Source organism: Salminus brasiliensis, chromosome 11 (genome assembly GCF_030463535.1).
Source record: "Salminus brasiliensis chromosome 11, fSalBra1.hap2, whole genome shotgun sequence".
NCBI classification, from domain to species: Eukaryota; Metazoa; Chordata; class Actinopteri; order Characiformes; family Bryconidae; genus Salminus; species Salminus brasiliensis.
Window position 1 is genome coordinate 5880809 of NC_132888.1, and position 24781 is coordinate 5905589.

At 39.6% G+C, this 24781-nt stretch overlaps 1 protein-coding gene across 7 annotated transcripts in view; it reads left to right on the forward strand.

The window, feature by feature from the left end:
- The window catches only part of frya (furry homolog a (Drosophila)), a 143235-nt gene that overhangs the window by 45150 nt on the left and 73304 nt on the right, over nucleotides 1–24781 (forward strand). For all 7 annotated transcript variants that reach the window (XR_011980601.1, XM_072691491.1, XM_072691488.1 and 4 more), the window contains exons 3-16: nucleotides 2962–3015; nucleotides 4497–4636; nucleotides 5554–5644; nucleotides 7550–7629; nucleotides 7741–7821; nucleotides 10395–10563; nucleotides 13687–13779; nucleotides 14916–15014; nucleotides 15965–16066; nucleotides 17331–17434; nucleotides 20887–20995; nucleotides 22638–22724; nucleotides 23039–23210; nucleotides 23917–24049. Coding sequence is in view for 6 of the 7 variants with exons in the window: in XM_072691491.1 (XP_072547592.1) it covers nucleotides 2962–3015; nucleotides 4497–4636; nucleotides 5554–5644; nucleotides 7550–7629; nucleotides 7741–7821; nucleotides 10395–10563; nucleotides 13687–13779; nucleotides 14916–15014; nucleotides 15965–16066; nucleotides 17331–17434; nucleotides 20887–20995; nucleotides 22638–22724; nucleotides 23039–23210; nucleotides 23917–24049 (1514 nt within the window). In the remaining variant the exon portion in view is untranslated. The remainder of the gene's footprint in view (nucleotides 1–2961; nucleotides 3016–4496; nucleotides 4637–5553; nucleotides 5645–7549; nucleotides 7630–7740; nucleotides 7822–10394; nucleotides 10564–13686; nucleotides 13780–14915; nucleotides 15015–15964; nucleotides 16067–17330; nucleotides 17435–20886; nucleotides 20996–22637; nucleotides 22725–23038; nucleotides 23211–23916; nucleotides 24050–24781) is intronic.

Genomic DNA, 24781 nt, shown 5'->3' on the forward strand with positions numbered 1-24781 from the left:
AATAGAATAAATAATATAACTCATTTAAGCCTTCAAATAGTTTTTAAATGCTTTTGATGTGTGTATAAGATAAGATAAGATAAGATAAGATAAGATAGGATAAGCAGGGATCCGTGGTGGCTCAGCGGTTAGAGCACCAGGTTATCGATAACAGGGTTGTGGGTTTGATTCCTGGGCTCGGCAAGCTACCACTGTTGCCACCCTCTCTGCTCTGGAGTTGGCTGCCCACCTGTGTGTGTGTGTGTGTGTGTGTGTTCACCCCCACAGATGGGTTAAATGCAGAGGACACATTTTGACTGTACAGTGCGACTATACATGCACCTTTACCTTTGGAAAGGGGCAGCAAGACACTCAGATGCATAATGTAGATAAATTACCAATATATACACAATATAAATAATAGAAGTAAAATAACAATAACAATATTATTTACAGGTAATTGCAAATGACTCTTAATTGCACATGTGGAGGGGGCTGTGGAGTATTGCACATTGCACAGAGCTCTTGGAGAACCCTTCATTCAACAGTGTACAGCTACAGGCCATCCTCTTTGTGGGACTAGTGTAGAGTATTCATTTCCACATGGTGCAGTTTCGTTTTTTTGTTCTCTTCAGAAGTCGCTCAAAGACATTTTGAAGTGATTAGCAGTGACGGCTACAAAGACACGGAACATGAAAACAGCGTGAAACGCGGTGTAGGATTAGACCTGGAGGCCATGACCCTGATTTTCTTGATCATAGCATTCCAAGTCTCCAAGTCTCATTGACAGCATTCCAGACTTCACCTGCAAGCATGCTGAGAAGCAGCAGAGCTTTTGAACGTCTTCTGTAAAAGCAGTGGGGATGGGCTGAGGAACTTGTAGAACCAGGCAGTGCAGTGAAAGCTGTGTTTACTTTCTCTAAAGTGCTGCGGCTCTTCCTGTAGTTTTTATTGATGTTGAGAAAGTAGTTGGCACTTTTTACTAAATCACGTGCTGTCTCTGGAGTCTGGAAGGTTGGGACGTAAGGCTGTAGCGGCTGGGCCTCGTTTTTCTTATGATTGTCATAAAGGCCCGGCAGAACAATAGCTACATTAACCTCTCACAAAAGGGCATTCACTTCAGAAAAGGACGATGCACTTTCTCCAAATGTAGCCTAAATCAATTCAGCTCTCAACCTAAAATATTTATGAGCCAAAAACGAAAAGACTTCCTTAGTGCGCTGAATGAGCAAGAATTAAATTAACCAGACTAAGTGCACGTCCTGTCTGGCTCGTCTCGCAGACGCATTTAGCGCTGTTGACTCGTCTGCTCTTAGACAGCCCAGACCAAAGTCAAAGCAGACAAAACTGTTTGATTGAGGTCTGGAAACACCAACATTGTGACCTTAGTCATCTTGTTTGCCAGTCAGACGGCAAGGACATGACACGGCCTGATGGTGAAAGAGAAGCTAGTGTCAACTTTCTGTTTACTCAGACAACGTTTCCAGTGTAGTGCTGCTAAACACACATGTTCACATTATTTATTGTAAAAGGAATAGTTCAGTGAAACAGTAACTCCCACACCATCCCGTCACCATTGTGAAGATCCAACACTTTCTCAAAGCCTTTGTAAAGATCCAATACTATGTAGTACCCATAGTAAAGGCCCAATACTATCTCATAGGCTATTGTGAAGACCCAAGAGTTTCTCATCGCCATTGTAAAGACCCAACATGTCCTTAAAGCCATTGTGAAGACCCAAGATTTTCTCAAAGCCATTGTGAAGACTCAAAACATTCTCACCGCCATTGTGAATATTCAGCACTTTCTCAAACCCATTGTGAAGATTCAACACATTCTTAAATTTTGAAGACCAAATTATATCTTATAGGCTATTGTGAAGACCCAACACTTTCTCAAACCCATTGTGAAGATCCAATACTATCCAGTACCCATAGTAAAGACCCAATACAATCTTATAGGCTATTGTAAAGACCCAATACTTTCCTATCGCCATTGTGAAGACCCAGCACTTTCTCAAACCCACTGTGAAGATCCAATACTATCTAGTACCAATAGTAAAGACCCAATACAATTATATTGGCTATTGTGAAGACCCAACACTTCCTCAAAGCCATTGTGAAGACCCAAAATTTTCTCAAAGCCATTGTGAAGATCCAACACATTCTTACTTTTTGAAGACCAAACTCTATCTAATAGGCTATTGTGAAGACCCAATACTTTCTTATCACCATTGTGAAGACCTAGCACTTTCTTAAAGCTATTGTGAAGATCCAATACTATCTAGTACCCATTGTGAAGACCCAATACTATCTTATAGGCTATTGTGAAGACCCAGCACTTTCTCATCACCATTGTGAAGATCCAATACTATCTAGTAACCATAGTAAAGACCCAATACTATCTTATAGGCTATTGTGAAGACCCAATACTTTCTTATTGCCATTGTGAAGACCCAATACTATCTTATAGGCTATTGTGAAGACCCAGCACTTTCTTAAAGCCATTGTGAAGATGTAACACTTTCTTTAAACCTCTGTGAAGACCCAACTTTTTTTAAATGCCATTATGAAGACCCTACAATTTCTTAAAGCCATTGTAAAGACCCAAAACGTTCTCAAAGCCATTGTGAAGATTCATCACTATTTGGTACCCATTGTGAAGACCCAACACTATCTCAACACCATTACAAAGCCTTAACAATATCTCTAGGCATTATGAAGACATTACATTTTTTACTGTGATTATAAGGTAAAGACGGACCAGCAGCATCTGCTTTACACAGAATTTGCCCTTGTAAACCACAAACTCTCACCCTCCCGGATGGGTCCTATAATGCAGTTTATTTGAGTGTAAAGGTAACAGGGAAAGACTTGTTTGCTGAGCTGGAAATGTAAATGCTTTATGAGTTTCTCTTAACACATAAAGTCTTACAGCACTTCACTAGAAAACGCCTGAACAAGATCTATGTTGTTTCCACAGGAGAAGCCCTTAACAAAGTCTCTACAGAGAGGGGAGGACCCACAGTTTGACCAAGTAAGTGTCCAGCTGAGTTGATCCCTCTCTCTCCCTCACACCTACTGTTTCAGAGATGTTGTGAAGGCCTATCATCATCTTAAAGCCATTGTGAAGACCAACACTATCTCAAAGCTATTGTGAAGTTTCAACACCATCTCAAAGAATATGTGAAGACCTAACACCATCTTAAGGCATTATGAAGACTCTATGTTGTGAAGATCAACATTATTTTAAAGCTATTATGAAGATCCAACACCATCTCAAAGACATTGTGAAGACCCAACACTATCTCAAAGCCATTGCAAATATTCAACACCATCTCAAATACATTGTGAAGACCCAACACTATCTCAAAGCCATTGCAAATATTCAACACCATCTCAAATACATTGTGAAGACCCAACACTATCTCAAAGCCATTGTAAAGACCCAACACCATCTACACATGAGGACTCTACATTGTGGAGATCAGCACTATTTTAAAGCTATTGTGAGGACCCAACACTATCTCAAAAATATTGTGAATATTCAGTACCATCTCAAAGGCGTTATGAAAACCCAACACCATCTCAAAGCTATTGTGAAGATCAACACCCTCTCAAAGAATTTGTGAAGACCCAACACCATCTCAAGGCATTATGAAGACTCTACATTATAAAGATCAACATTATTTTAAAGCTATTATGAAGCTCCAACACCATCTCAAATACATTGTGAAGACCCAACACTGTCTTAAAGCTAATGTAAAGACCCAACACCATCTCAAAGGCATTGTGAAGGCCCAGGACTATCTGAAATATATTGTGAAGACCCAACACTATCTCAAAGCTAATGTGAAGATCCAACACCATCTCAAAGATGTTGTGAATATTCAACACCATCTAAAAGCTGTTGTGAAGATCAACACCCTCTCAAAGCTAATGTAAAGACCCAACACCATCTACAAAGGCATTGTGAGGACTCTACATTATGGAGATCAGCACTATTTTAACGCTATTGTGAAGACCCAACACTATCTCAAAAATATTGTGAATATTCAGTACCATCTCAAAGGCGTTATGAAAACCCAACACCATTTCAAAGCTATTGTGAAGATCAACACCCTCTCAAAGAATTTGTGAAGACCCAACACCATCTCAAGGCATTGTGAAGACCCAACACCATCTCAAAGAACTTGTGAATACTCTACACTACATTTTACTGTGATGATAAGGCAAAGAAGGACCTGCAGCATCTGATTTACTGGCCTGCTAAGCCAGACTTTCTATATTATTAGAATGTTTATAGATCTGTCTGCCCCCCGACAGGTGCATTAGCACTCCTCTGTGAAACAGTGGGGTTTTGCACTTGGTCCATGATCTAGTACAGTGTAGGACAAATGGATACATGGATTGGTCTTCAGACGATGCTGTAGAAGAACAAGAACAAAGTTTTCTTCCCTACATTTTTCAGGGCAGAGTGATTTAACTGTACTGTTGATCGTATGTTTTGTCCTGCAGTTGATCAGCACTATGAGTTCCCTGGCTGAGTACTGCCTGCCCTCCATCCTCCGCACTCTGTTTGACTGGTACAAGAGGCAGAACGGAGAGGAGGACGAATCCCATGAGTACAGACCACGCTCCAACACCAAGTCCAAAAAGTGAGACCCTCTCACTCTCACACACTCATATTTTTCCTCTCTTGTAGCCATAGTTTATTTCAGTTATGCCTAACCCATGTGTAGTCTTAACATGCTGGGTCCAAAATGACCTGAAGACAATCTACACTATATGGACAAAAGTATTGGGACACCTGCTCATTCTCTGTGTTTTCTGAAATCTGAAAAAGAGCTGATACTGCTTTTGTTGAAGTAACTGTCTCTACTATCCAGGGAGAAAGACTTTCTAATAGATTTAAGAGAGAACTGCTGTGAGGATTTGATTGCATTCACTGACAAAAGCATTAGTGAGGTCAGAATGTTGGATGATCACCACCCCACCTCATTATCCCCAACTCCACAACTCGTCCCAAGAGTATTGGATGTAGCACCAGTTCTTCCACTGCACCACAGCTCAATGTTGGGGGGCTTTGGTGCCAATAGGTGCCAATAGGTTTATGCTTATCTGCTCCAGAGAGTCAGCAATAGGTGAAACCTAAAATGATGTCCACAAACATTTGGACATATGGTAAATCTTGAACTAGACAGTTTAGAATCCCGAATTCCAGTTGCGAGTGTATTTGGGTGGGCGTGGTTTCTCTGCAGTGGAAAATACCCCAGTCTTTCTAAGAAAAACTGTCACTAGAAGAACAGCAATACCCATTTACAGTTTTCGCCCGGTCGCTCCACTGGACCATCTGACTCAACAGGGCCAAAATAACCGAGTGACATCAGGCAGGCAGCCCAGCCCTGAGTCACTGAGATAACTCAGCTGAGCTCAGGCCCCACACTGCCCAAGGGCAAAGCCTGGCTTCACCACTGCAGAATAATATTTTAATCTGTGATCGAGGATGAGTGAGTGAATATAGCTCGTATAATCTCTTCATCTCTCTCTCTCTCTCTCTCTCTCTCTCTCTTAGTGATGAACAGCAGAAGGATTATTTATTGGAGAGGAGAGATCTGGCCATCGACTTCATCTTCTCCCTCGTCCTTATAGAAGTTCTCAAACAGGTACTTTAAGACGTGGAAACACTGTCTTGTCTGAGCCCAGCCAAATCAACCACTTTATATTGTCTTTAATAACAATGTAGTTACACATGATGTAATAACAATCATGTAATAACAATGTAATTACCAGTGATGTGTTCGCTGCTACAGCTGCATTGCAGTGTGTAGCAATGGCCTATACAGGACAAGCAGGACAGCAGTTCATATTGCCGCAGTCCAATGAAAAACAGGTATCTCTACTTGACATAAGAGGGCAAAAATGCTCTTGACTCTGAATGGAAGTCAGTGGAAAATACAACAAAAAAACACAAATGGAGATACATGTTTTTCATTGGACATCTTTATCTTCATGTTATTACACATGTATAAACACATTAGAGAGCATACCCAAGCTGTACTGTGGTAATCCATCTGTAACATTGACAACATGACTAGAAACACTATACATATAAACGTCCATCAGCCATAACAATAACACCACCGACAGGTGAAGGGAAAGACACTGATTATCTTCACCTGCAGTGGCTTCATTGGTCAAGGGAGGGGGGGTTATTAGGCAGCAAGTGATCAGTCAGTTCCGTGATGGTTAGATGAGTCAGCCTGGGTCAGAAAACATCCATCTCCAAAACATCAGGCAGATCTTGTGGGCTTTTCCTGGTATGCAGTGGTCAGTACCTACCAAATGTGGTCCATTGTAGTAAGGACAACCAGTAAATCAGCGACAGGGTCATGGGCTCCTAAGGCTCATTGATGCTCATGGAGGCCTCACCTCACAACTATCTTGGTGCCAGATAACACAGGACACCTTCAGAAGTGTTGTGAAGTCCATGCTTTGTCTAGTCAGCTGAAGGGGGACCTACACAATATTAGGCAGGTGGTGCTAATGTTATGGATGATCTACACACACACACAAACACACACACATTCACAACCCCAATTAGAAGTTGGAATAGGATGTCGCACTATTATCATTATGTGATATAAACCGGTGGTGTGGCGTTTCCCAGAAGAGAGCTTCAGTTTAAAGCTTTAAAGTCTTAATCTGAACTTTCAGTTTAACGATTTTGCTTAAATTGACTCGTTAGTCAATTTAAGCAGTTTAAAAGTAGTTTAAAAGTACAGTTTCAAAAGCAACCATATTGCCTGCTTACAACCGTATTGACTATTTGTGATGGACACAGATGGAATTTGGCTTGCACTTTATCCCAGCCATGCAGTGAAACACACTTATTGGACAGTGAGCACACATGCCCGGAGCGGTGGGCAGCCATTGCTGCAGCAGGTGAATAGCCATGCACAAGGGGGCCCAACAGCGGCAGCTTGCTGAGTCCGGGTATCGAACCCACAACCCTGTCATCAATAGCCCAGCGCTCTAACCGCTGAGCCACCACTGCTTATGTGACACACACACTGTTGTGTTGTTATAGAACATTGAAGAAAGGCTACAAAAATGAATAAATAAATAAACAAGTGGATTTTCATTTGATTATCATTGTAAACCATGTTAATAATATCTTACTGTTGGATGGTTAAACTGGGTCAGCTGGATCAGTTTGACCCAGGAGCACCACTGTTGTTTTTTGTAGATGACCATAACAGGAGGGTTAAATATCATTGCTTTCAACCATAAATCTAAGTTTTAGCTGGTTTTCACTTTTTGACATAATATAAATCAAATAAATAAATCAAAGAGTTTTTTTTTTACATTATGTCATGATAAATGGGCCAATAGAAACGCTCCAAAATGACAAAAAAGCTTTTTTCTTCTCCTGTAAAGTTGTCATTTTAGAAATATGAGATTTTTGGACGATATGGATGTGTAGAGTGAAATGTGATGGAGGCAGTTAAACAGGAATGTTCTAATGATCTCTAGCTCTCTCTTTCTTTCTTTCTTTCTCCCATGACCAGATGCCTCTCCACCCAGTCCTCGACACTTTGGTCCATGAAGTCATTAACTTGGCTTTCAAGCACTTTAAATACAAAGAAGGGTAAAAACCAGCGTCTCCATGTATTTGTCTTTATCCTCCCACAGGCTTTTCCTGACTGCACTGTTTTATTCACTTTCTGTGTTTTTTTTGTCTGTCTGTCTGTTGTTGCAGGTACCACGGACCCAACACTGCCAACATGCACATTGTGGCAGATCTCTATGCAGAAGTCATAGGAGTCTTAGCTCAGGCAAAGTAGGTACAGCTTAAACCACAGCGCTTCAGCATTCATTTAAACCTCAGTTCAAAACCTATCCCTAACCCTGCCCTTAACTCATACACTGAGGAGTTACCATTGATGAGCAGTTGTAGATGCTCAACAATGACAAGCCTATTCAAGATTATACAGCTCACAGTGTTTGAACCATTTTTGTAAAAGAGATGCTGAAGTGTGCAGAACCTTTTAAGGGTTAAACACCTTAAACCCTTCATCTCCAGAAAGTGGGTGTGACTGGTCAGTGGACGTTTGCTAGAAACTACACCCAGCCAGTCACCATCAGATCATATTGCATTTTTACACATGTTAACAAATGTACTATATATGTATATATATAACGCACACACACACACACACACATATATATATATATATACTTTATCTTATCCGTGCAGTGAAACACACACAGTGGACAGTGAGCACACGTGCCCGGAGCAGTGGGCAGCCACCGTTGTGTTTATAGATGACCATAACAGGAGGGTTAAATATCATCGCTTTGCTGTTTTTCAATTTTTTACATAATATAAATCAAATAAATAAATCACATTTTTACATTATGTCATGATAAATGGACCAATATATATATAAAACATCATCATGACTACAGTACTCTCATCATTAACACAAGTTTAATAGACCCTAAAATAGAACCCTGTAGGACTCCCCAAAATATGCTGAACTGTATATTTGTAGTGGTTTCTATATTAATAACAAGGTTAATAACAGAATAATAAGCCTTGGGTTCAAAGGGTTAGTGGTTGTATGTTTTTCACCAACTTCCACATCACCACCTTTTTTTCAAAAATGTTTTTCTTACTTCTACATCATAACTAAGGTAATGTAGACTAAGTTTGTGGGATCTTTATTGACGAGAATTAAAACAGAAGGTGCCTCTAATTTCTATTCTAAATAAAAGAGCTCTGTACAAACCCCAGTCCGCTAGTCAGTCGTTGGTTCTATGTAGATTCTCATTTCCATGGATTTTTAATTAAGGAGCAAAGGGACTTTTCCTCAAACGTCTGGCAGCTTCTTCTGTCTTCCAGATAGCTGAAGTAGACAGTAACTCTACCCCCCCCCACCCCACTCCCCCCTCTCCTCCATACTAGGACTGGAAATTGGCCTCTGTTTGTTTTAGTTTCCAAATCTTAGCAGCAGGGCATGAACTTGTGACGTAGAGGTCCGGTTAGTATTTAACTTACGTACGCCTCGTTCCACTACACACTCTGCTGCTCTGCCCAGCAGTTGCCATAGTACTCTCTGGCTGTGTACGTCTGCTTTATTTCCTATGAGTTTTGGACATTGTGGGAAGTGTCCTGTTAGCTGTCAGGTTTGGCAGGTTCTAGAGGTGACCTGAGGCATTGTCTTGACAAAATGAGAACCTGCAGATGATAGAAACAATACGGTACCAAGAAACATTATTATTATGATGAGGATTATTATTATTATTATTATTATTATTATTATTATACTTACCAAACATGCAAATATTTCTATGGTTTTCCCCATTAGGTAGTAAACTGGTAGTAAAACTTTAAATGTGAAGTTTAACTGTATTGAGAATAACAGTTAAACTGTATATACATGTCTTTCTTTTATTTTACTTGTGCTTTAATCAAATATGTCATGTTTTGGAAAATAATATAATGCTGAAGGAGTCATCTGTAATTATTATATCAATCAGGTATCTTCCTTTTCTAGACGAAGTCTTAAAAAAACCCTTTTTCAGAAGATATGAGATTAATAAGGCCTATAAAATATATTTTGTGACTATTTGTGAAGCAGAACTAGCAATGTAGCTTTTAAATTCCATATAGAATTAAAATTAAAATACTCACAGCTCACATCACTCACAGCTCAATGATATTATATATTTTTATAATTTTTACCTATACCTATAAATGAAAAAAATGAAACAATCATTATTTTTAATTTAATATAATTTAATTTAATTTAATTTTGACCCAGTTAATATTTCAGCTCAGTCCAGCCTTTCTGTAAGCAGTTAAACTTAGTAAATAAGCTGCAATGTAGACCCTGATGGTGAACCCATGATCACACAGACCCCAGGTTAGTTATAGGAAAATGATCTGTGTTTTTTTTTACTTTATAGTTTTTAAAGTGCTGACTTTTGTGAAAGTGGGAAATCCTCAAGCCCATGCTGAGGTCATACATCTGTTCATACACAGAACTAAACTCCTTACACTATTTTTATATCTGATGTTAAACATCAGTCCTTAAAATCCTGCATTCGGCTGCATTAGGAGGTGATAAGCCCTGTCTGCAGATCAGACTGTGACTAATCAGACTGTGTACACTGTAAACAGTTCAGTTTACTCCATTGTCTCGAGGAAATTGATTGTTTCAGGTCTGATGGGCCTCGCTGGAACTTCAGTTGTTTTAGCACAGCTAATCATTTTAAGATGGACAAGTGAATCCGTTCAGGGGACTCAATTAACTCAACCATACAGAGCTCTCCTCGTCTCGCTCTGGTGTGGAGGACAATCACTGGATATATATAACTGCGTATGCTCCCCCTTTGCCTTGTCCTCAGGTTCCCTGCAGTGAAGAAGAAGTTTCTGAGCGAGCTGAAGGAGCTCCGTCAGAAGGAGCAGAGCCCGTACGTGGTCCAGAGCACCATCAGCCTCATTATGGGCCTCAAGTTCTTCCGGGTGAAGATGTACCCTGTGGAGGACTTCGAAGCTTCCTTTCAGTTCATGCAGGTATGGAGTGAGGACAGTGTGTCTGGGTTGGAGGTTAGGCATGAGGATGTTGTTCAGGTGTCCTGGTTTGAGCTTCCCGGTTTAGAAACCAATCCGATCATCAGTATAAGAAGAATAACGTCTCTGTCAGAGTGAAGCGTTGTCCCTGCAAGATGCCAATTTCACCAGTGAAGGAAAAAACTTTGACCCCCTGCACCTGGACGTTTCTAGATGCACCACAGTTTTTATATGAAGCATGCAGTTTCCCATGTTGCTCCCATGGTCCGAGAGTGACTGTTTTGCTCATTTGCTCATTTATTTATTCCTTTATCATTTGTTAACATTAATTTTCTTTATTTATTACATTTTTAGAAGCATAAACTTTCATTGCAAATGTTTACGTATGCTTTTTTGCCGTGGAAGAACCATCTTTGGTTCCCTAAAGAACCATTTCTGTAATACAGATATTCATGTTTAATGCATCACATGCAAAAAGTATTGGGACATCTGCTCAACCGTTGTGTCTTCTGAAATCAAGGGCATTACAAAAAGAGTTTCTCCTGCTTTTGTTGGGGTAACTGTCTCTACTGTCCAGGGAAGAAGGCTTTCTACTAGATTTGAGGGAGCATACGCTGTGAAGATTTGATTGCATTCAGCAATGGAAGCATTAGTGATTAGCATGTAGAATGATCACCACCCCACCTCATACCCAATGTATTTACATTTATTACATTTACATTTATGGCATTTAGCTGACACTCTTATCAGGTGGGCCAATGCAGTGTTAGGAATCTTGCCCATTCACTCGTACTGGTGTAGCGTACCCAGACTGGGAATCGAACCCGGTCTCCTACATGGTTCGTGCTTTATACTCCTCTAGCCCAAGTCTGGCATTAGCCATGGTGCCATTAGGTTCATTTGTATCAGCTCCAGTCTTGTCTGGTGCAGTCCTATTCTATTGGCAATACTTGTCCACAGGCTGTGTGTGTGCATTTGCACATCTGTGTCAGCAATGGGTGCAGCTTACAGTAGCTGAATGCATTCATTAGAAGGGGTGTCCACAAACATTCGAACATACAGTGTAAGTAGATACTAAATAATTAGTAGATATTGAATATTTAGTAGATACTGAATAATTAGTACTTACTAAATAATTAGTAGGTTCTAAATTAGTAGGTACTGGCAGAGTCAATGACTACTTATTGATTAAAACCCCTTAAGCCCTGTTTTCAGAACTATGATGCTGTCATGAACATGGCATATGTTTCATAGGCCCTAAAATAGAACCCTGTGGGACTCCACAAAATATGCTATAATGAAACAGTTGCCAGATAATTCACAATAGTTTCTGCATTAGGTTTAATAACTGAATAATAAACATAGGCTTCAAGGAGTTTTCCATCATCAAGGATATCTCTAAGAACATCTTTACAGAAATGGTTCAAAGTACCCTTGAAGCACCTTTATTTTTAGGAGTGTACTCCCGTCATACTCATTGCCATGATTTCACTTTCTTCACTTCTGTGTTTCTGATTTAACCCAAGTAAAACGTTAAGTCAGCCCACAAATAAGTGATGCAATATGGCCTTGCTCCTCCAGAATTACCCTCCTGTTGAGTTGCGTCATCAGGGCGTGAGCAGGAGAGCCTTATTCATTGCCTCTTAGATAAAGTTCTCTTAGAAGCTACTTATGAGGCTACCTATAATTTCAACCTAGGCTGCATTAGGGTCAAGTCTGCACTTCTGATGTTTTTCCATTTATTTGAATGACAGTAACTTGGCAAAGTTGGAATAATTAGTAGATTATGAATAATTCAAATGAACTGAAAAGTTGTTAAAGTTAAAACTCATTAAGGGATTAACCCCATAGGCCCGGTTTGTAAGCCCATACCTTTTCACTTTCAGAACTATGTTGCTGTCATGGCATATGTTTCAGAGGCCCTAAAATAGAACCCTGTGGGACTCCACAAGATATGCTACAGCTAAACAGTTGCCAAAATAGTTTCTGCGTTAGGGTTAATAACTGAATAATAATCATAGGCTTTCATGAATTCTCTATCATCAAGGATCTATCATCTCTAAGGACATCTCCTTTACAGAAATGATTCAAGGAACCTTTTGTAGATAGTGTAGATGCATCAAATCTGCACTTCTGATGTTTTTCAATTTATGACATTATGGCAGTAACTTATTAAAGTATATGGATGTTTTGCTGTCCACAGAACATAGGCAGTTCATATCAAATAAGATTCGAATAAACAAAATAAATGTGAAAATGGAAAATATTCCGACATAGGCTTCAAGGAGTTCTGTCTCTTCAAGGATATCTTTAAGGACATCTTGTTTTAAACCCCCACACACCAAAAGCAACATGATTTTACAAGTGCAAAAAGCTTTTCTTTGCTCCTCACAGAACGTCTTTCTGTTCTGGGAAAGAGAATACATCCCAATAGCTCAGGGGTGGGGAGCCGGGGGCTGGAATCCAGCATAGCTTGCTGATTGCCCTGCTCTAACACACATTGCTTAACCCATTAAAACACCTATGATTCGCCGGCGGGCTGAAAGTGTTATTATGGACTTCTATTATCAAAGAATAGCTCTACCAGTTTGTACATAAGTCCCTGTAGTTACTGAGTAAGACACCTTAGAGTGTAACAAGCCTTGGGGTGTTAAGGGGTTAACCTGGAAATGAACATTTGAGTGGACTCAAGTTTGCTTGAGCAAGAAATCATAAAACCTGTGCAGGAACCAGATCTTCAGGACTGGAATTCCTTTACTTGCTTTAGTATCTACTGTTCTTGTTTGGATCCATGTGCTAGTCAGCTCTTCCAATAGTCTGGCCATGAGCTACAGATCAGGTAAAGCCAAAAACAAGGGAAGTGGACTGTCAGAATTGTCACCATTTCGTTCACAGCTTACTACACAGTACCTCAGTTTACCTCAGTTTACCTCAGTTTGAGCTTAAATCACACTGGGCCTTCAGACTCCTAACAGTACACTTACATAACAATAACTTCTCATCAAATTCGAGCCATAGTAAAGTACCTCCTGCTGCTGTGTGTGTGATGTCAGTGACCCCTGTATAGATTCCAGCATGTGTGTGTGAAGCTCGCTGTGTATTTCACACCAGTGTCCTCTGTTACAGGAGTGCGCTCAGTATTTCTTGGAAGTGAAAGATAAGGACATCAAGCACGCTCTGGCCGGCCTCTTCGTGGAGATTTTGGTGCCTGTTGCTGCGGTGAGGGACTGAAGGCATTGCTAGGGCTCAACACTCTGGACATTCTTGGCCAGTTGGAGATTATATAATTAATAATACTTTCATTAAAAATCAGACAAAGACAAGTCTATCGTCGCTGGCAGGCAAAAACCCTGCATCTCCACCATTGTCGTTTTTCACTTTTCGACACACTGTAAATCTCATAATGTGGTTCTTTACATTGTATCATAATTTCATGATGAATTGACCAATAGAAATCCTTCAAAATGACTATTTCTACATTGCCTTCCACTGAAAGTTAAGAAGGAGGGTGAGGTTAAGGTAACTTTTTGACTTCCCAAACCCAACCCTGAGGCCCACCAGGTAAGACCTTCTGTCCAGCTCTGAAGGCATAGGTGTCCTCTTGTTACTGGATCACTGTTAAAATAAGAAGTTCCTTGAGGATCTTTTTGGGGTTCTTTAATTTGAAACTATTGAGGAACCTTTTAAGGTTCTTTGAGGAACCTTCAAGTAACCGTTTTCTTCTAAAAACCTTTTCTCCACAATTCCAAATAGAAGAACCTTCAAGTTCTACAAGGAACTGTTTTTTAACAGTAAACTTTGGCAGCATCAGAATAAAAATCCTGATTTGACATTTTTCCATTGGGTTTTTCAAGACATCCACTGATTGGCCACTTTATTAGAAACCACCTCCCTCTCCCGGCTACACATTGTCTTTCGTCAATGGTCAGTTTGTGACCACAGGGTCATAATGTTTTGGTGGTAGAGTGGACCACTCTCAACCTTGCAGTCACTGCTCTGCTGAGAATGGCCCACCACCCAAATGGTATCTGGACAACAGTGGTTATGTGGTCAGAAACTGATGGACTTGAGTCTACAGTCTCAGTAATTCTGCTCCTACACACAGGAGGTAAAAGGAGCTCATAAACTAGCCAAGGTGTGGACATACAGTGTAGGAGTTTCTAATAAAGCTAGTGGTGAGGATATTCTTATAAGAATATGAGAGCAGAAATGAAGTGTCTTGAGCACAATATTATTATTTTGTTAGCTTAAAAATGTTGTAAATTGACAGGGAGAATATTAACAGGTTTCACACATTAGTGGTGTTAGCTTTTACACAGAGACTGGCTGTTCATTTCTCTCTGATTTAATGGCAGGCTGTGAAGAACGAGGTGAACGTCCCTTGTCTCAGGAACTTTGTGGAAAGCTTATATGATACAACGCTGGACCTGTCTACTAGAAAGAAGCACTCTCTGGTGAGACCTTAGTCAATGATTACTCTTTATTAAACTCTCAAGTGCTATTTTAAATGGATTTAACATTATATATATATATATAAATATATATAATATATATATTATTTTACACACAAAAAAAACTTTTTTCACGAATATTGTAGTTGTTCTTTTTTATATTGTATCGACATTTTGATATGCTATAATACTCCAAAATGACTCGGAATAAAGTCTTACTACATTGGCTTCAATTGAAAGTTACCATGTAATGTTACCATTTTAGAGATACAGGGCTTTTGCTTAAAATGTTGATGTACTGAATTAACCTCATTCAAATGCATGTAAACAAGCCAAGATATGAAGGAATTAATACCATGATATAAACACACTGAAACCAAGTAAATTAATAGACAAAAATATTTTAATGTGTTAATTAACATGAAAATTACTGTATGTACTCATGTGGGTTCTGTTAATTCAGTAGGTGTGGGAATCTCTAGACACCTCACGATATGATTTGATTCTAGTATTTGTGCTGATCCAGAATTAATTTACTTCCAGTATCTTTTATTAATAAAACGAATGGAAAAGTGATGTGGTGAGTCAGCTGGAAAGGTTTGCAGAGGGGCTATGGTGGAAAAAAAACTCTGGACAGAGTGGACAACCTGAGCACTCACTGAGAGGCCAGGTTTAGCCGGTGTGGCCATTCATTGACATTCAGAAAATAGATTTTTGACATTCAACATCATTGGGTTTGTCCCCCACCCCTAACTTACAGCGCATTCTCAGAACCAGTAATGGGTTGGATACAGGATTAACAGACTTGTAGAAGCTATACATGCAGGTGAATATCTTCCAGTGATACTGACAGTGTTGAAGATGTATTGATCAGACTGTGAATATGTGTGTGTGTGTGTGTGTGTGTGTGTGTGTGTGTGTGTGTGTGTGTGTGTGTGTGTGTGTGTGCTCAGGCTCTGTACCCGCTCGTGACGTGTTTGCTGTGTGTCAGTCAGAAGCAGCTCTTCCTCAACAGATGGCACGTCTTCCTGAGCAACTGCCTCTCCAACCTGAAGGTACAGGGATGAGCTCTGCTTTAGCTTTCGTATCTCTTATCCTTCGCTGTCTGATGGGTTCAGGGTTTGAGATCACTGTGGTAGAGCTGAAGCTGGAGGCCTTTTGGACTAAATGCCTTGACTTCTGTCACTTTCATGAGTAGTAGTTATTTGCAACTCTTGAGGCTGCAGTTATTGAGTAATGTGCAGTTTATAAGACGGCCCTCCCAGCCTGAGAGTAAATAGATAAAGTAAAAGTAAAAGTTGGTGCAACAAAAACACATTGGTGCAACAATTGTGTATAAAATGTGTTTTTGTATACTACAAATATTGATTTATAGATATTTGACATGTAAAAAATCATACAAACGTGCATTTATGTGTGTGTATGCAGAACAATTATATTTTAGTAAAGATTTATTTACATATTCACATTAAAAATAACAAATAATAGAATATAGAACACAAGTGTACAAACCTTTGCATTTATGTAATTTACATTCTAATAGTTTAATAAATTTGTTATAATTTACAGAAATGTAAAAGTAACATTTACAGCCTGAGAGTAAATAGATAAAGTAAAAGTAAAAGTGTAAACACATTGGTGCAACAATTGTGTATAAAATGTGTTTTTGTATACTACAGTTATTGTTTTATAGATATTTGACACATGTTTAGATATTAAACATTATATTTTTTATTCCACATATGTTAGTTTAAAAACGGATAAAAAAAGTTTAAAATCGGATAGGTTTTCAGTCCCATGACTACATTACTGTCATAATTAACATCAATTTCATATACCCTAAAATAGAACCCTGTGGGACTCCACAATGTATCTGATGCTAAACTAAATTACATTTGGAATAGTTTCTGGATTAGGATTAATAACTGAATAATAACCATGGCATTAAAGGGCTTAAATATATACAATAACAATGTGCCAGCATTGTTTAATTATGCAAATTTAAGAGGAAAATCATACAAATATGCATATGTGTGTGTGTATGCAGGGCAATTACATTTTAGTAAAGATTTATTTACATATTCACATTAAAAATAGCAAATAATAGAATATAGTATATAGGCCACAAGTGTACAAACCTTTGCATATGACTGTACATCAATATCATTTATGTAATTTACATTCTAATAGTTTCATAATTTGTTATAACTTACAGAAAAGTAAAAGTAACATTTACAGTATGAGCCGTAACTGGAGTGCACATGCACCTACACGCATGTGATTGAATACACTGTGACAGACATGTCGTCTGCATTGCAGAGCAAGGACCCGAAGATGGCCCGAGGGGCTCTGGAGTCTCTGTACCGTCTGCTGTGGGTCTACATGATCCGCATCAAGTGTGAAAGCAACACTGCGACACAGGGGTGAGTGTGTTCTCAGGCTGTGTAGTCCTGCTGCAGCTTGCTCTGCCATGTGCAAAAGTCTCAGGCCCCTGGAGAGAAGGGACCGGGCAGGCCGACAGGAAGCGGCTTTTACGTCAGCGGGGCCGCCCCATGAATGCCATCTTTCTTGGTGGACTTTGGGCAGGCTTCAGCAGTCAAGTAAATGAAAAAAAAATACAGGGGTTACACCCCTCCACTCAGAATCATCACTGCGTTACACTCAGAATTAACGATTTAGGGGGCTGAAATGACGTCCACAGTTAATGCATTGTGTTTGACATTGGGCAACAAAGTCCATGTGGTCCAAAGTCCATGCAGTGTCTGAAATTTGTAGGACTATTAAATTCAGTTCCTACAGTGGTTTTATTGTTTATTTTGTGTGTGTGTGTGTGTGTGTGTATGTGTGTGTCCGTGAGTCCGCCTGGCTGGCTGGCTGGCAGGAGAGTAAACATGTTGGGCTTCAGGGTGATTAGCGAAGGTGTGGTTAGGAGAGGGTGGAGGACGCTGAGAAAGTGAGTGAGAGAGAGAGGAGATGGGTGGTGGGTGTGGGACGTGTCCACTGGGATTTGCAGGCTTGGCCAACTTAGCCACAAGCACAGCCTTATTTGGCAGCGAGTTTGGAGGCAAACAATGAACAGTGCCTTTTTTAACCTACAGGACCAGAAGTTTGAGAACAGCATGGAAAACAAACAGTCAGCAAAGGCAATGCTTGTATTTAGAGCAATAACAGAGAACCGTTTGGATCCCTAAAGTGTTGGTAGATATGATTCAACAAATAACCTGTTCAAATAAGGGTTCTGTATAGAACCTTTTTCTTTACCATATAGAACCATTTATGCTTATAGTGCTTAAATAATTACCATATATCCTAATATGGTCCATTCATATGTCCTAAATGTCTAGCCTAATAGTGGGAATCACCACCCTTGGCTTGGATGACACTAGTAAAGACATCTTAGCATGGACTTGGCATGGAGGTGTTCATTATAGAGGATAACTGGACCATAGTGGCACGTCGATTGCTTCCCGTTTGGCTTAACTGGTCCATGGGGCATCACTGCTATGCCATAGGGAGGCACTGAATGTGTGAGAAGTCCATTCTCAGTACCACCCTTCGCTCGGTACCCCATTAACATGCCCTTTTAAACATCTGTCAGATCCCACCTTTTACCCATGGCGATCGTTTAGCACTCTGCTACTGCTGACTGGTGTGCTTGCTTTTTCATACGTGCAGCAGCTCCGTAAACACTGTTACGTTGTGAAGAAGTAATGTTGAAATGCACTATGCTGTAAAATATGTGACGAAGAGCTGGGCAATATGACGATATTTTATCGTATTGTGATAAATTTTGTTATTGCAAAACACAGAATGATTTCTGAGCATATGAAGGATATTGTTAGTGCTTAATAAACACAGATCAAATGCAGGTTTCATTACAAACAGTGTAATTAGACTGGGTTAATTAGATAAAGAGCAGCAGATGTTGAATACAAATCTCTGTGAGGATCTAAATAGTCATTTTTAAGAATCTGTCGCTACTGATGTGTTTAGTCTGTGATTACATGTATCGTGATAAATATTGTGAAAAATATCTTTAAATATTGTGAGATTTGAGTATATGACGTAAATATGATGTGTTCTGTTGTCGGATAATGGAAAATTATTGGAATTTTGGAAAGTTGTCGAAAGGTAGTTTTAACACTGTTAAGGGGCATGGGTGACATTCTGGGCAGAGTCCATCCCAAACCAAAGTGTGGTCAGAATATTCTGATTTGACTGTATTTATGTGTATATATAAATATTTGCATCATAATTGACAAAGATGTGACAAAAAGGTCTTTCATGATTTTAAAATATTATTTAAGTTGTGTGTAAAATTATTTGCAACATTTTGGCAAAGTGAAAAACAATGATGTTAAAACTAAATGTGACTAAACTGACGTGACCCACGCTGTTGATCCAGGACAACAGGGATCATGTTCTTATAAGCTTAGTTAAGATAGCAGAAGTGTCAGCTTGGGATGCTCCACCCATGTAGATACACAGATCGTCTCATATTTATTGGACCCTTGGGCGGCTACAAGTATCACAGTTTCAGCTTCTTCTCTAATCACGATCCAACAGTCATGTAGTCCAATCACGTTTTACTATAACTATTATTTATTTATTTATTTATTTATTTTATTGGTATCACTTTGCTTGGATGGTCTCTTGTAGACACTCACCTGACATTCAACTACCATTCAACTGAATATGTATTAAATGTAACTGAACTCTTAGTTGAATGTCAAGGACTGTCTATTGAATGTAAACCTACATCTAATCCTAACCCTAAACCTAAACTTAACCCTACACCTTAACTTAACCCTACACATAATTCTAACCCTAAACCTAAACTTAACCCTACACCTAAACTTAACCCTACACATAATTCTAACCCTACACCTAATCCTAACCCTACACCTAAATTTAACCCTACACATAATCCTAAACCCTACACTTAATCCTAACCCTACACCTAAATTTAACCCTATACTTAATCCTAACCCTACACATAATCCTAAACCCTACACATCATTCTAACCCTACACCTAATCCTTACCCTACACCTAAACTTAACCCTACACATAATCCTAAACCCAACACTTAATCCTAACCCTACACCTAAATTTAACCCTACACTTAATCCTAAACCCTAACCTAACCTAAACCCTACACATAATCCTAACCCTACACCTAATCATAACCCTACACCTAATCATAACCCTACACCTAATCATAACTCTACACTTAATCTTAACCTTAATCCTAATTCTACACCTAACCTAACTTAAACCATACACCTCATCCTAACCCTACACCTAACCTAAACCCTACACCTAATCCTAACCCTACACTTAACCTAAACCCTACACCTAATCCTAACCCTACACCTTAAACGTAACCCTACACCTAATCCTAAACCCTACACCTAAACTTAACCCTAGACCCTTAACCCTTAACCATAACCCTAACAGATCATTGTGAAGTAAACCAGTACTTCCATTCTAAATTCCATTCATAATTTTAATTATGTACAAAAATAAGTAAACTAGCTTCAAACTTTGTAGTAAAGTAAGCTCTTACTGTTTACGGTCTACCAAGCAGTTGCCTGCCCCCCTGCACCATGCCAACAATAAGCTGAGATGTGCAGGGCGAGATGTAGGCCAGGCCAGGCTTCTGGCAAGCATTAATTAACCCTAAAATAAACCTCTCCTGAAATGAACGGCGAATTTGGTGAAATAGGACAAGCTGTTAACGTAATGAAGTGCCGTTTTTAGCACGTCTATCTGTGTCAGTGTGCTTTGACCTGCTGGAGCTCGCTGAAATCCTTTTGGTGCATTAATTATTGATTGAGCTTTTCAAATAATGTGTTCCTCATTTCGTCCCACAGCCGTCTGAACAACATCGTCACCACCCTGTTTCCCAAAGGGTCCCGCAGCGTGGTCCCCAGAGACATGCCTCTTAACATCTTCGTCAAAATCATTCAGTTTATTGCACAGGTGAGCAAAGATGTCTTCTGTGAGCTGCTCAATCTCAATTTATGACATAATGTAAATCTGCAGGTTGTTTTTTTACATTTCATGATGAATGGACCAATAGAAATGCTCCAAAATGAAAATGGAATAAAGGACTTTTGCGTGACAGTTTGCAAGCAAATACACACAGTAGGGTTGTATGGACGTAGACTAGACTATAAAGTTGGACAGGCGGTGCATTTAAGTCATTGAAACTCAACATTGCCTTGGTTGCAACCTCCAATGTTGGACAGATGTTGAATCTCGGTTGCCTTTTACCATGACATAAAACCAACACCAATGTACCAACGTCTAACAGTGTTAGAATATAACACTGAAAGGACGTAGGGTTGTATGGACGTAGGGTTGTATGGACGTAGGGTTGTTTGGAGGTTTGGTTGTATAGATGTTTGGATGTATGGCTGTAGGGTTGTATGGATGTTGGGTTGTATGGCTGTAGGGTTGTATGGCTGTAGGGTTGTATGGATGTAGGGTTGTATGGACGTTGGGTTGTATGGACGTTGGGTTGTTTGGAGGTTTGGTTGTTTGGATGTTTGGTTGTATGGCTGTAAGGTTGTATGGATGTTGGGTTGTATGGCTGTAGGGTTGTATGGCTGTAGGGTTGTATGGATGTAGGGTTGTATGGACGTTGGGTTGTTTGGAGGTTTGGTTGTATGGATGTTTGGTTGTATGGCTGTAAGGTTGTATGGATGTTGGGTTGTATGGCTGTAGGGTTGTATGGCTGTAGGGTTGTATGGATGTAGGGTTGTATGGACGTTGGGTTGTATGGACGTTGGGTTGTTTGGAGGTTTGGTTGTATGGATGTTTGGTTGTATGGCTGTAAGGTTGTATGGATGTTGGGTTGTATGGCTGTAGGGTTGTATGGACATAGGGTTGTATGGACGTAGGGTTGTATGGACGTAGGGTTGTATGGACGTTCGGATGTTTGGTTGTATAGATGTTTGGTTGTATGGCTGTAGTGTTGTATGGACGTTGGGTTGTATGGACGTTGGGTTGTTTGGAGGTTTGGTTGTATGGATGTTTGGTTGTATGGCTGTAAGGTTGTATGGATGTTGGGTTGTATGGATGTTGGGTTGTATGGATGTTGGGTTGTGTGGACGTAGGGTTGTATGGATGTTTGGTTGTGTAGATGTAGGGTTGTATGGATGTTGGGTTGTGTAGATGTAGGGTTGTATGGATGTTGGGTTGTGTAGATGTAGGGTTGTATGGACGTTGGGTTGTTTGGAGGTTTGGTTGTATGGATGTTTGGTTGTATGGCTGTAAGGTTGTATGGATGTTGGGTTGTATGGATGTTTGGTTGTATGGATGTAGGGTTGTGTTGATGTTGGGTTGTATGGATGTTTGGTTGTATGCATGTAGGGTTGTGTTGATGTAGGGTTGTATGGCTGTAGGGTTGTATGGATGTAGGGTTGTATGGATGTAGGGTTTTATGGACGGTTGGGTGTAATAATGTGCAGTATTGTTATTTGTGTTTGCAGTGTGGTCACTCTGCACTGACTTACCTAAATCTATCAAACGGTTTGATAATCTTAATGGAAAATTGTAAATGCTTGGATGTTGATGTGCACATTTATTTTATATTAATGTTTTCTTTCTTTTGAAATAGGAAAGACTTGATTTTGCCATGAAGGAAGTCATCTTCGACCTGCTGTCTGTTGGAAAACCTGCAAAAGCCTTTAGTCTTAACCCAGAGGTACATGCATTTTACATTCTAACCCTGAATAAAGATTAAATAGTAACTCTACTAGTGTTTAGTAAACCCAGGGTTTCAACATGACCCGGAAACTGGAAATTTTAGAGACTCATTGAAATTGTCAGTGAAACTCCTGGGAATATTTGTGAAATCCTGGAAAAGTTGAGCTACTGAGCCACTAAGATTGCATGTTTTAGTCTCGGATGCCAAGGATACTCACTGTATATAAGATATCATGTGTGGGAGTCATAGCAATTGTTTTCCTGAAAAGAATGGGAATCCTGAACCTCATAATGTTTGTATGTGTGTACTAGAGAATGAATATTGGTCTCCGAGCATTCCTGGTAATAGCCGATAAGCTGCAGCAGAAGGATGGAGAGCCGCCCATGCCGAATACAGGAGCCACTCTGCCCTCAGGAAACACGATGCGGGTCAAGAAAACCTACCTGAGCAAAACCCTCACCGAGGAAGAGGCCAAAGTTATAGGTGAAAACTTCAAACCCTTTAATAGAGCAAATTTTAACAGGACTCCATAATGGGCTTCTCTCTACTGTCATCAACACTATTATTACTGCAGCTATTATTTAATCACTGCATTTGTTTGTAAAGTGATGCACACATTTAGAGTGGTTTGTTGTGGTTTGACGTTTACAGTGCAAATATAGCACAAAATATTGCATATTTTAGACATTTTATATAATATTTAAAAATATATTATTAATGATAAATAATTATATTATGGTAATATAATTTTAATAAAATATTGTGAAACCTGTATGAGTTTAAGAAAGTATGTTTTCATAAAACAGTGTATATGTAATCATGTTATGTAATGGGATTCTGTGATGTAGCTTTTAAACGTCTGGACGTCTGGTTTCATTCACCAATTCTGACTCAGTAGGTTTCTGTAGAATGGAGCATTTCACACCACAACCAATCTGAATGTCTTGAATGTTGATTTATGCAGAATTAGGATGGAATTTACCATTATATTATATTATATTATATATAGTGCAGCGCATAACAATACAGCAGTAGTGATAACATGACTACGGGACAGAGAGAGTATGGGTTCAACAAATGTAAAATAAACCAGCAGCAGACAGGAAATGAAAATAAATGAGAGTTGTCGGTTATTTATGTCTCATACTTCTTTCGTGCATATTGTCTTTGTCTGTGTTCTACACTGTAGGAATGTCCCTCTATTATTCTCAAGTACGGAAAGCCATCGACAACATCCTGAGGCATTTGGACAAAGAAGTGGGTCGCTGTATGATGCTCACCAATGTCCAGATGCTCAATAAGGAACCAGAGGACATGATAACGTGAGCTTGACACACAGCACACAAAACTGTATGACAGATAGCCTCACTTCTCCAGCCCTGGTGATAATAACTATGGTACTATTACCATACTAAGCCTTGTGAATGGAGTTACTACTTTTTAAGCACCTAATCACATTATTTAAACCAGTAAGAGAGTAGCTATGCTTGTAGAAGCTTCAGATCTCATCAGAACAGATGCAGGTGAACATAAAAGAGCTTCTCATTCTGAAGAAAGTAGTGAGATCTTGTCGGTGAGCTAGTCTGAAGAACAGAGCTTGGTTCTTCCAGGTTTCTCCTGGACGCCCCCCAGTCCAGCCAGCACAGCGTGGAGGATGTGTTCAACTCCATCAGCAGCAGCAGCAGCTCACCTGATTTACCATCATTAAGCCCTGATTTACCACCAAACCAGGTGTTGATCTGAGGAGAACTCTAAATAATACTAGACTCCATGAGAGAGGAGAACTTTGGAGATGTTCTAATGATGAACACAGTGATGGGGAACCACAGTTTTTTGTAGCTGTTCTGATCCTAATGGTTATATACTGGTAATTATACTATACTGGTAAGTTTCAACTGTATGCAGAGTGGCTGGGTCAATTCTCCTCCGTTATTAGGCCATAAATAAAGCAGGTGTTCACACAAGGTTCTTTTTGGTACTACTGGTGGTTCTTAGTAGCATTGTTATATCAGACATGTGTTTTTACCTCCCTAAAGAGGCTTTCAGTGGTTGGT